Source organism: Anser anser (assembly GCF_964211835.1).
Source record: "Anser anser genome assembly, chromosome: 1".
NCBI lineage: Eukaryota > Metazoa > Chordata > Aves > Anseriformes > Anatidae > Anser > Anser anser.
In genome coordinates this window covers 62,153,129-62,166,184 of record NC_139720.1, presented here as the reverse complement: position 1 = coordinate 62,166,184, position 13,056 = coordinate 62,153,129, and the positions used below count along the sequence as shown (strand labels likewise).

Below are 13,056 nucleotides of genomic sequence, written 5' to 3'. Positions count from 1 at the left end.
TCCATGAAATTAGAGATTGGATCCGGAGATTAGAAACAACACATGCCACTCAATTAGCAATACATTGGCTGCCAGACAAGCTCTGGGGCCATTTTTCATGATCGTGGGTCTTATCTTGAAAACCAAGTTTCCTCCCACACGTCAGTGCTACCATCATGTTTAGTGGTAATATTCAGCCATCACTTCAAATGCCTCTAAACAGAAGGTGTTACCAGTGGGCTCATATAGTACCTACTCTTTGGAATTTGCCTTCAACAGAGAACACGCTGAGCATAAGCCATGACTGACACTCCATTCTCAGCTAACATCCAATTCAAAGCTCAGCTATAGATCATTTTCTGCCACGTATCCTTTGAGAGTCACCATTGAGACACCCGTTTATTCAGAAAAGAAGAAATGAGAAGAAGGTGATTCCCCCTCCAAAGGAAATTGTATTTCCTGAAATGAAAGATATTCTAGAGTGTCAGATGATCAGAACAGCGTACAGTAACTGCAATGGCATCTAGTAGTCCAGAACAAACTAACAGTGACTCTTGAGCTTCATCACTAAGTTCTGCAACTGTCATGTTCCTGGTCACGGCCTCCTGTCAAAGCAGTCTTTCACAGACAAAAGACAATTTGAAGAGTTGGGCTGCAGTTTTTTGTTTGTTATCTATCACTAATTATGTTTCCTTGGGCTGTAGAAGAACTCAAAGAAGAATACTAAAAGGTTTCTCAAACACACCACAAGCTAGAAGACAGTTTAACAGCTGACATCAAAGCCCCACTATTTTACATTGTGCTGCACTGTCATGGTAACTGTTCTCCATGATCTTTCTTTGACGCTAATCAGATCAGATACAGCTATTCTTCACATTTCAATTGATCTCTTAACTTTTGTGTTTTTCTTTTTCCCTGTAAAATCATGCCAAAGTTTGATTTATTCCCTTCACACCTTACCTGTTAGTATTCTCCAGGACTTCAACCTTCTTACGCAGCTCACTGTTTTCATTTGAACAATTCTCAACTCTGGAGACAGCAGAAGGAAAGACGAATATAAAAAAATTAGTCCTTTATTAAAGACATTCTGGAACAAAACAAATTTGCTTTCACAGAGAGCTCTGTGATTCTGCCTGCATTTACAAAAAGTTACACCAACTAACTTTAGTCATAACCTTTAATCCTGCTTGAAGGTGCAGAAGACATTGCACTAGATACTACTCGCTATAGAGCATCTGCTTACAGTGCTCAACTACAACCCAGTAGGTGCAGCTTATTCAGGATAAGCTGTAACTACTTTTCGCCCCTTGAAATAGCAATGGCAAAGACCCTGCTCCAACCTTCTCTGTCCATCAGGCCACAGGACAGATACTTAAAAGTCACTGAACATGTTCTATTTGTATTGTTAACAATTATTTTGTGCAGGGGCGTTCCATGTGTGCATTTCATTTCTAGGATGAGGCACTAAATAATTTAACAAATACCATGCTTCTGAAATCAGATCCTTGAATTTCAAGTGTATTGAGGTTAACAAGCCAGAAGATTCATTTCCAAGTGGGTGCTCATTTCCTCACTGCCCCTGGAAACTCCCTAACAAAAGGAGATTATCGTATGACCTGCCATGTAAGAGGTTCAAGTAAAAATATGGGATTCCTAAAAGACAACTATGACCTGCCTGAATAGCTTTAAGAGGAAAAAGGCAAAGGGAAATACTTTCATATCTGTTTATGTATGCTAGAATTTCACAGTCTAACTCTGAGAAAGCAAGGCTCACCCATAAAGACATAAGAAGAACAAAAGGAAATTTCATCAAGGATATCACCAAAGATGGTACATAGGGTTTAGCAGATCCATCTGGTGAAGTGCATAAGAAAAATACCAGGATACTTGTCTCTTGAAGAAAGATTAATTTGGGATATAAATCACTAACTGGGGATTTGGCTCCTTCTTGTTAAAGGAAGTCAGTTGGTCACATGTTGTTTTCCTGAGTCCTGCTTACTCTCCCAAGCAGTCTTGACTCACCCACTTCCAATTTCTGTCTCCATCTGCACTAGAAGACAGAATATATTCACTCTGACCCTACCTTTCCCTGGACACTGCCCACCCACTAGACCAACACAGTTGCACAAGAGAAAGGCTGGTAGTAGATGGGTCTTGTCTTATTTGAGGTTTAAGGTCTTTGCCAGCACATTACCTAAGCATTGGAGATAGACACAGTTATGTACAGAGCATTTCAGGACATGTACCACAGAAGCCAGAAGAAGGGCCTTTTCTCAGTCACAACCACGAGATGGCAGCTGGCACTTTGTGCACGAAACAGTCCCAGCATCAACAGCTGGATCCCTTCCCATTCCAGCAACCAGTGCTATTGGAACCTTTGAAACAGGAAGGAGGCTGGCTTACTTTTTTTCCAGACTGTCCATGTATTCTTTCTTTTTTCTTCTACTTTCCTGGGCAGAGATCTAAGGATAAGGGAAGAAAAACACCAAATATTTGCAAAGAAAAAAAGCAGCAGAGATGAATTAATAAACTGGTAAAGAGCCCTGACATTATTTGATTCAAGCCTCAGTACTGTTCTGATTCCTATTCCTGGCAAGCAAAGCACTGACTTGGTCTGTTTCCACATCCTGAAGCAAGACTGCTCCCTCTCAGTAGTAGGAAAAAGATCACTCTGCTCTTACAGAACTATCCTTAAAAAGCAAATCAGATTCATCTGCAGAGAATATCCTAGGGCAAATACTAAAAGATGATGCCAGGAGAAAATCCTGCAACTGGGAGAGGAAAAACCCATGCATAGGTTAGAAAGCAGCTTTGCAGAAAAAAAGACTTGGGGAATCCTGATGGACAACCAGACAAACATAAGTCAACAATGTGCCCCCATAGCAAAAAATGCCAACCAGGGCCAGGGCTATGTTAGCAAGACTGTAGCCAGCAGGTCAAGGGAAGTATCTCTTCCTCTCTATTCAGCATCTGCAAGACCACAGTTGAGAACCATGTGAAGTCTGGGGCTCTGAAATAAATTCTTTGGATATATTGAAGCAAGTCCAGAGGATGGCCATGGCTATAACAAGTATGCTGGAGCACATGACATATCAGCAAAGGCAAAGAAATCTGAATTTGTTCAGATTTAAGAAGATAAGGAGAGAATCCTATTGCTAAAACAAAGATGAATTCAGTCTTCTCAGAGGTGTATATAAAAATGACAAGAGCACTGAATATGAGTTACAACAAGGAAAATTCCAATTAGACACAAAGCTTTTATTTTATTATTTTTAACCAGAAAAACAGCCTAATATGGAAACAGGTTGCCCAGAGAGTGGCTGAGGACACATCACTCAGACAATAAAATGTGACTGGACAAGCCACTTAGTAACTTGATCTAAGCTGACTGCTTTCACAGCAAGGAGTTGGACCAAGGGACCTCCAATGATACCCTTGAATACAAATGAGTAATTATATGAAAGTGTTACATAAAATACACAAGGAAATTTTAAACATTTTTGAAAAATCATATTAGACCAAATTTCAGTTCAGTGTGGCCAAATTTACACCTGTCTGCCAAACCAGTAACAGAATGCATTAACCTTCAAAGATGTGCTAATATCATCCAGAACAAGCGAGTTTGCCAGGTCTGAAAAAAAATGCTTTCCTCCCCATCACTAGCTCTTTGCCATCCTGGGAGAAGGAGAAGACTTGCAAGGCATTTCACAGCCTTGATATCAACCATACATCTAAAGGTCATGGAATTCAGTGATTTTTAAAATGGAGCCAGGCAACAGCAACTTGATACTGTACTTACTAAATACTCTATTGTTCATGTGTTCAGGTAAATACCTAGACAGAGAGGCACTGTCACAGTGGCAGACAATTTGAGGGATGTGTTAAGGAATAAAGAAGAATACTTTGTTAAAAGACATTTTACAGCATTCAACACTATCACAGACCATTGCTACTGAAATGTTGCAAAATTTTTAGCGAAGGATGAGGAGGTATTACCCAGCAAAACTGCTAAACAAACATTTATTTACCTTGTTCTTTATTTTTCTGCGGATTTTCTTCAGCACTTTCTCCTCTGCTTTTGTCAGGGGCAGTTTGGTAGGGATTGGGTACCCCTCTGCTATCAGTGTCCTCTTCTCCTCCTCTGTCAGGATGAGCGGGCCAGTCCCTTGCAATTTCTGCAAGTGTCACAGAAATGAAATAATGTCACAGTAAGTGCACACAGCCCTAGAGAAAGGGTGTTAAGGAACAGAGTGAGTCAGCAGCTCTCCCACTTCAGAGAGCACTCTGTCTACTAACTCAAGTTTCTTGCAATTGGGAGTGAGTGGAAGGGGAAGACTTTTTAGATAGCTTTCATTCAGAGACTGAACCTTTGGGGCAGGATTGCCTCAAAACAGTTGCTTTCAGCCCAGCTCTGAGGCCCACAGTAAAACTCCCCTTGGCTCAAATGGAGAAAGAGACAAATGAGAAGCACTGCTGAAAATCCCTCCCTAAAAATCATCACTTGATTTCCAAGACATAGCAACAAGAGGACAGATCTACCAGTGACAAGTTAGCCCAGCAGAGCTGGGTGCTAATGCGAAACACAACCCATGATGGAAGAAACTAACTAACACTGCTCAACCCTGCCTCAAGTCAGAGAAGAGGCACACACCACTCCCGGTAGGAACACGATAGACAAGAGAGCAAGAATTACTGGATCTGCAATTTTGACCAGAGGTGGGTGCATCCAAAGAACAACAGAAATTAGCAAATGTATGGCAAAAACAGTAATTAAAAAAAAAAAGATTCTAGAAAAATTGAGCCCAACTTACATGTGGTGCAGTCAGGAGAGGGGAATTGGAAAGCGCTGAAGCTGTGCGCGACGTGACTTTAGCCATGGCTTGCAGCTGGATCGGGCTTGAAGGAGGGAGCGATCTAGCTGGGCTCTGCCCTCCTTCAGAGTCACTGCCATGACTGCTGGGAGGGGTTGGAGGCAAATGCAGGGGGTCGACTGCTGAATGGCAAGAGAGAAATACAATGTAAGATTTGGAGGTGCTAACGTAAACTTCCACTAGAGCCACTGCCGCCACCACCACCACCAGTTGTCCAAGACTAGGACTCTCTGCTAAAAGATGGGTCAAGAAAAAGTGGAAACTTGGAAAACTTTCAGAGCATGTAGGTCTCCAAAGAAGGCATGAAACACAGCAGCTGTCTTTAGGTTCAACAGACAAAGCAGAGCTCTGCTAATCTGCTCAAATCATTTCTACCTACCCTTCAGCTTCTCCAAATGTGTTGAGATTTAAGTATAAACCTCCAGTACAAGTACCCTACTTGGGAAACCACTTTAGTAGAGAGGGCTCTGAGCCAGTGCACCTCCTTTTCCAAAAACAACAGCCTTTCCCAACCTTGCTATGGATTTAACAAATTGCCAGTATTTTTCAAGAGAAGATAACGTGCCCAAGATGTTACATCTTTTGTAACAAAAGTTATTACACATCAGGTTTTTTTGGCTAGCATCTTAACTCTGGTTGCCAGATGTACACTTGTAAAACAGTAATGCCCTTAATCTCACAGATTGAGCAATCCCATCTATGTTTTGGATTAAGATATAGCCTTTTTTTTCCACCTGCTAAGTCAATTGCCTCTCCTCCTAGAGCAGTTCTACTTGTCTACATAAAAGAATTCACTAACAGAACACCAAGTGTTCCTAACTGAGATACAGTTACCTTCTTAAATTTCAGTCAAAATATTTGGCTCTTTCAAACTTTTCCCAGGCTAATAGATTATACGCCACAAATTCATGTTTTACATTTGGGGCAGGGATCATCACTCCTTCCCCCTCAATTTATATATTTCAAAGGGACCCTGGCGGTTCTTAAACCTGAACTGCAACAAATATGCTAAAACCAGATGCACCTAACTTAATTTCATATACACTCTCTTCCTTGCTTTTGCAACAGAGGTCAAAGAGGTTAAAACCAGCCAAGTTCCCACTTGTGCTCTTCATATTTTATGTGCTTTAGTTAAGTTCCCTCAAGCTGATTTCTCTTCTAACCTAAATAATCCTGTACTTTAAAGATTCAAGCTCCCTCCAGCAACCGCGTAATTGTTAGGATGTTGCAGACAAAATAGAGATCACCTTCTTTGTGATGTGCAAGACAAAAACAAAGAAAAAGAACATATAAATGGGTCAGAAAGGCTGGCTTTTTAACCGCCTGAGTCAAATCCCTAGAAGGAAACAGCTTCAGCCTAAAGTTTAACACGGCAAACAAGGAAGCCAAATATTTAATCAGGGTAAAGTACATTCATCGCACATTCTGGTCATCTCCCTTGCATGTGTTGGGTTGGTAATTAACAGACCTTCCTTAGAAGAGAGGTTCAGAAACTGATCCACTTCATGGGGCTCCAATTTAATCTCTGGAAGCACTTTCTGGCTCAGTGGTTTCATCTAGAAAAGAGAAATTAACAGCATGAAAACCCAAAGCACACTTCTTAAGGTCTTTATAGAAGGGTACAAGGATGATTTCTCCATAAATGGAGAGATTTCCCTCTCCTACTCTACTACAGGCAAAGCTTGAACTGCTTCACACAGTGTTGCTAAGCCAGGCTACAGAGAATGCTGCCCTGACTGGTCCTGCTGTGGCTTTTCTTATTGCTATATTTAGCTAAATAAAAGATTACGCCTCAAAGATGACATTTCAGACTGAAAGCTAGCAGGCAACCCACTCAAATTACTTCTCTTAGCAACAGAGCTGCCGCTAGGATTTGCCGGACTGCACAGCCAGCTTGAGCAGAGATAGAAATGCTCCTGGCAGTGGGGGAGAGCCTGTTCAAGGCCATTGTCACCTGGGAGCGAGATCCAGGTGCCACTCAGTGAGCCCTGGATTGTCAGACCCAAGTTCATTTCACTGTTAGGAGGAGAAGGAACAGAGACAGCCATGGCCAACAGACATTTGGAGGACATCTGACTTGCCCTGTTGACAGGGCTGGCTCACCAGGCTGCCAAGCTGCTGGCCAGTCTGCCTGAATGCTACATCCCCAGGCTTGAGGAAGTCAGTCTGGCACACCAGCATGCTCAGTGCAGCCAGAATCTCTCCCAATAACCTGTGTAACTAATCCATGCAAAGGTAATGAGACACCAGTTAGTCCCAAGATGCTCTTTGTAGTATCACAGCACCCCAAGCTACAACAAGGCTATGTACTGGGAACAGTACATGCAGACTACAAGAGGACTATGGGAAAGATGTGTTTCAGTTTTCCCAGTTTCTCATGAAACAACTTCTGTTGCACATATTTCTGACCCACATCCTAGTGGGAATGTTTATTTCCAACATATTCTAGCTCCAGATGGACTGGGCTGCCTTCACACCCTGGGGAATGAGAATGTCACAGTACTTTCTCCACTGGTAGGGAGTTCGGGTGAGCCACCAGCTGCTGCAGTTCATTCTCCTAAACAGCCAAACTAAGCCCTTGTGAATGCCCACTGGCTGCTCCAGCTGTGGTCAGAAAGGGATCACAAACGCCTTACTGGGAAGGTTGGAGTGAAAGCAGCAGCACCTCAAAATGTCAAAGCTTGACAGGCCTGGCAAAAGTGACTTTGTAGGTGAAAAGGAAAACACTCCAGTCACGTCAAATAAGGAGTCTCACCCTGATGAAGGGAAGGTGCAGCACTAAAGCAAGTCATTGTGGAGGACATTAGTTTGTCAGACTCTATAGGGCAAATGGATTAGTCACTTTAGGTGGGACTGGCTCAGAAGAGATTGTTTAAATATTTTTAGAAAGCATCAGCCCCAGGCTTTTGCATGGTCTAGCATAGAAGAGAAAGCTGTGCATCCGACCATTAAGACCTGAAGATGCAGATATGAGTTTCGAAGCACAAACTCTTACAGCAGTAGTGGGACACCAGCAAGCATTAGGAAAAATTAAAGCTGACTGCAGCGCACCCTGGATTGATACCTTTGGCACAAAGGAGGCCAAACTGGCACGTAGCATCCTAGGAGAATCTATACCTAATTGCACAAAGAGAAAAGAAAGTCTGAAAGTACCAGGGCATCAGCCTGCAGCTCGGCTTGCTCCCCGTCCAGCGACGTGGCCGTGACAGTGAGACTGACGGAGGGAGTAAGGCCTGACGTCTCACACAACACTGGCTCAGTCTTTATTGCTGCTGGAGTCAGCTCGGTACCCAGACACCATTCCTCATTTTCCAGGTCACCTGCCAGGGAAGGAAATTGGACACCACGTGTTTAGGTCAGAGACAGAGAGACTACAAACGAAAATAATGTCATCCCTCCCGCAGAGAAGGGAAACAAACACAGAAGGCATTTCAGTCCATCAGCAACACTCTGCCCTTACTATTCAGCTCTCAGTCAATGCAGACAACTGTTTTGGGGCTGTAACCTAATCTTAGCCCCAGGATACAGAGAGGAGCAGTGAGGAAAGACACAGAGCACTAATCGCTGCACACTGCTGAAAGCTGCTAACACCGAGCAGAGCAAGACTAAACAAGCCTTCGGGTAGAGCAGCCAGGGAGCCACGTCCTACACACGCTAATGCCTGTTGACTCAGTTGTATTCCTCCTTGCACAGGCAGTGCTTAGCCAGCCCTCTGCTCCTCTAGCTGCCTGCAGTCACCACATACCTGGAGTGGTGGCATTACACTTCTAAGAACAAAGGATTTTACATTCTCTCAACTTCAAGATTTTTCCCCAATGACTCATTTAATAAGTATAAAAGAAGGCAGTGGCTCTGATGATTTCACAGGAGCACCAGTGGCATGGTGATCATGGTAATTTCCTCCCCAGAACATCTGGGGGACACAGCACTGGATGCATATTTTGACTGGCAGCAACAAAACGTGCATTATATGTTGGCAGAACTGACCTCAGCCCCCAGTTACTGCAAGCTCACTAGTCAGGAGAAAGCCATGCGACATTTCACTGACTAAAGCTGAACAGTTTGCCTTGCATTATCAAGAACTGAAAGAAGGTTGGTCTGGTAAGTTGCTAACTCCCTGTTTCCATTCATGGGGTAGCAACTGGGAGGGAAGATGTTTGGCTTGCAGAAAAGGGATTTATTTTCTTGGGTTTAAAGTATGACAGAAGATCAAGAATTCAGGATTCAATCTTTAAAATAATTTCCCAAGGCCATCAAAATCCTTATTAACAAAAAAAAGAAAAAGTAGATGTATTTTTGGCAGTTGCAATTCTACCCTAAAAAAATCCCATTCCCATTCCTACTGCTGGGGTTCAGTTGTATATGGTGGTCCTTCCTCTTGCAGCAGATTACCCCACCCCTCTGTACTGTACCCCAGCAGCATACAGCGCAGTCCTCTGCCACAACTCGTCAGCAGCTGCAAGAGGCACGTCCATAAATCAAGCAGTTGGAAACCAAGGCCAAACATACGGAAGGGAAAAGGGTGTTGATTTTCCTTTCGGAGCTCTCTCCTGCCTTCATACGCAGTATTTATGGCATATATGGAATTAAAGCAGAGAGCAAGCACATACACAAAGAGGAGTGCAGTCAGCACACAGCAACACGGCTTCAAATTAACTGGACACCACATCAGCACGGCGGGAGTCAGCCAGGGTGCTGCGGCTATGCCACCAACAGCCTGCGAGGCTGATACAAGACCTTTACACATCTCGGCGGATCACGCTGGTGAGATGTCACCAGAGTTCAGCTGCAGGTAGGTAACAAAAATAAGAGCAGTCTTACAGCCTCCGTGTTTGCCTGCCGCTGCTGTTAGGACCACACAGACGGGCGGCACGCAGGCGCTGAGCGACTGCAGGATGGGAGCAGTATGCACAGCGCATGGGCTGGTCGCTGCTTTGCGGTGGGACCTAACCTCCGCCGCTGGCAAGGAAAGGGGTAATCTGAGTAAAGGCACACCGAGGGATTAAAAATGAAAACACGTATCCTGTAATCAGACGCTCCAGAACTGCCAGCCCAGCTCTGCCAAGAGGAGTAGCTGTTCAGCAAGGGCTAAGCACCGTATTTAAGTTGTCGAAAGGCTTACTCCCGAAGCATTCCGGGAAATGCAGAATTATAAAAATAGAAGTATTTACAAAAAAAAAAAAGAGGTAGCATTGTCTAAATATTAACTCAGGAGAGAGGACGTTGCTCTCTTTCCACCCTGCCTCCCTGCACCTCCCTACTTACACAGACAAAAATGCCATTCCCTCCCTGTCGATTGTAACGAAATATTCGGTGGATTCCCTCTCGATTGGTGTGTGTAGATCATTCAGATAAGAGTTTTAAAGGGGTAAGTTTGCCTGAAAATCCAGAATCCCTTGGCAAATGCAGCTTTCAAATGTTTATTTGGATAACGTCTGCCAAAGCCTTCCCCTCACGGTACTGCATGGAGGCTCCGCTTGCTGCCTGTCTCACCTCGGGGTCGAGCTGTACCGTGGCAGCGCCAGCAGCGTCTGTAAGCTACCTCAGCCTCCCTTTGGGAGGGCAGGCTACTTTTAAACGAGAGTTGTCAGTGAACCAAGTAATTAGCCCTGAACTTTCTGAGATTCGTATCATCATGCAAGTCGAAGGGAAGTCTGGCCGCGGGTGCCCAGCAAAACAGGGCACGTCCTCTAAGACTGTGGGTTTTGATGTTTATCACCTCTAATCCCCCGGCTCATCGCAAGGGCTCAGCTGCTGTAAGGCAGCAAGAAATGCTGGCCTTCAGCCTGTCTCTGTCCTCCCTGGAACCTGACTGTGCTGACAAACCTGACGTCCCTGCCACCGCCACTTTGCTCCGCGCTAACTGCTCCGAGTTATTCCAGGCATTAAAGCCAGTCTAGCCAGTTCACAGGGTTACAGATGGTTTTCAGAGACAGCAACACAGTGCATTTAACACTGAGGTAACTTTGAAAGACTGCATTTATCTCTTCTTTGACATTGACTTTTATGCGTGCATGGTGACAGCTGTCATTCCAGATAAACCCTCTGAAAAGGAGTGATGGAGCAGCACACTGGTCGAATCCCACCTCGACACTCCCCTCTCCCTGCTTTTTCCAAGCCCCTGTTACACAGTCACCATCTTGGTCACCAATGAATCACTATCTTTTGACATCTTCCAGCTCCTGAAGTCACCGGTGATCTCTCCTCCAAGCCAGGAGAGCTGCGAGTACATTTCCCCCTCTCCTTCCTCCTCCTTCTGAGCACAGTAGGTTGGCAATACCTGAAAATCATTATTAGTTTATTCTTATAACAACCCCTAAGAGCTTTAGTCTACTCTGCCAAGCCCTGTACTAGCAGAACAAGGAGTAGCCCGTGCCCCAAACTCCTTGAGAATACTGCACAAAACAAGATACATTTAGGCACACAGAGGAAAAATTGACCAGACTACACAATACTGGTCATATTGAAAGGCATGGCACACCCTTCATGACAACGTTATTTCTGATGGAGGGGTCTGAAGAACCATGACAGAGGATTTACGGGAGGATGGGAACGAGCAAGAAGGTGCACATGAAATCTTGAAATGAAATATGCACTGGAGGAGAAGGGCGGTGTCTTCTCCAAACCAAGCAAGACACGTTGTTGTAAGAGTAGACGACTGGGGTTTAGAAGTTGAAGGTGAGTATTCATCTTTATAACTGTCATGATCTAGGAGCCACACATGAAGTAATGAGACAGAGTCCAAAACAGCATGCTGAGAAAATGCCCTTGGTGACTGTATTCTGTATGGATATGGACGGGGCAGCATTGCAATGCCAAGATGAGATAAAATACACTGCAAACCACCCAATAATAAGAAAAGAAAGCCTGAACGAGAGATTAAGCTATCCAAATGGCTGGGAAAATCCACATCCTACAGCTGGTCACTTTGGCTGTTAAAGAACTCTTCTCAGCCTTCAAAACCCTGACACCAAAGTTCACTGCTGAGCAAATGATCCTGACTGCTAGGACCCCCTTGCCCAGATGAACTTTCCTATGAACTTCACAGCTCTGTCATGCAATGACTCTAGATGAGAAGCGTTCCCCTTCACCTACCTTTTCAGTAACTCCATGAATGCCAGGCCTTTTGGCTTAAGCCATCCATATACTTCACAAAATCTCAGCTAAAGATCCTACATGCAATGCACTAGCACTGTTAAATTGTACATACAGAGTATGTTAACTGAACATTACAGTTGCAAAGCACCCTGGTATTCAGAAATACCTATGAAGGTTTATTTCAGTGTGTCTTTGCATATTATATAAATCTAAAATTAGCAACGTTCCTAATGTGATTGAAAACTTTCTCTGCAGCATCTGAACCTTACCCAACACACAGAGTGCACGGCACTCCCTTAGCTGGGGTGAATACCATGTTTTGTTATTCCCGTTGCCTCTTGCACAGCCTCATCTCTCCTTTACCAAATACATTTCAAATTCAGTTCCTACAGAGTTGTTTAATTCCCTCCTAGGGAACAATCAAAATGCTTCACCAACTGGAATTAATTTCCACAGCGGTCCTGAAAATTCAAGTGAGCTATGGAGAGATTAAGGCCAAAAAGTATCTATTAATTTAAAATGACCAACTGGAGACAACTGGAATTGGATTTTTAAGATGATTTAGCACTGTTATTATACTTTACTTTATCAAAACAGTATGCATTGAGTTCAGGTGCAGCTGTGAGCACTTCTGCAAGTTAAACCTCCATTCCAAATCAAGCATCCAGAAAAACAATTCACCACAGTAACCAAGAGTTTGTGACATTTGCATCTAAGATTTCCCACATCCAAGACCAAAATTACATTTCTTTAGAAAGCTTTTATGTGCTGCTTTGGTAATTAAGCTGCCTCACTTTTCCCACAGGCTCTTGTTTAGCATGCATCTTCTACCTTCTTTAAAAATAAATAAATAAATTAATTAATTAATTAAAAAAAAAAAAAACGCAACAAAACAAGGCAGGATACAAAGCACCAAAGCAAGTTCAGTCAGTGTACTGAACAAAATTCTCACTGATAGGAACAGCTTTAAATATGGACTTTCCTTTTCCAGCTGAACTCATTGTGTGTCCTGCATGGTCCCAAGTACAACACTGATAACGTGTTGTAAGAACCAGTGTATGCAATAGCACAGGAGAAGAAGCTCAAAATAAGATGCAATTCCCTCTTT

At 43.6% G+C, this 13,056-nt stretch overlaps 1 protein-coding gene across 3 annotated transcripts in view; it reads right to left on the bottom strand.

The window, feature by feature from the left end:
- Positions 1–13,056, bottom strand: part of CREB3L2 (cAMP responsive element binding protein 3 like 2) — a 78,955-nt gene that overhangs the window by 15,962 nt on the left and 49,937 nt on the right. For 2 of the 3 annotated variants that reach the window (XM_083801046.1, XM_083801048.1), the window contains 6 exons: positions 8,004–8,170; positions 6,319–6,406; positions 4,791–4,972; positions 4,008–4,154; positions 2,383–2,441; positions 940–1,008 (listed from right to left, as the gene is read on the bottom strand). In XM_083801046.1, coding sequence (XP_083657172.1) covers positions 940–1,008; positions 2,383–2,441; positions 4,008–4,154; positions 4,791–4,972; positions 6,319–6,406; positions 8,004–8,170 — 712 coding nt within the window. The remainder of the gene's footprint in view (positions 1–939; positions 1,009–2,382; positions 2,442–4,007; positions 4,155–4,790; positions 4,973–6,318; positions 6,407–8,003; positions 8,171–13,056) is intronic. The other variant, XM_083801047.1, reaches the window with a different exon arrangement.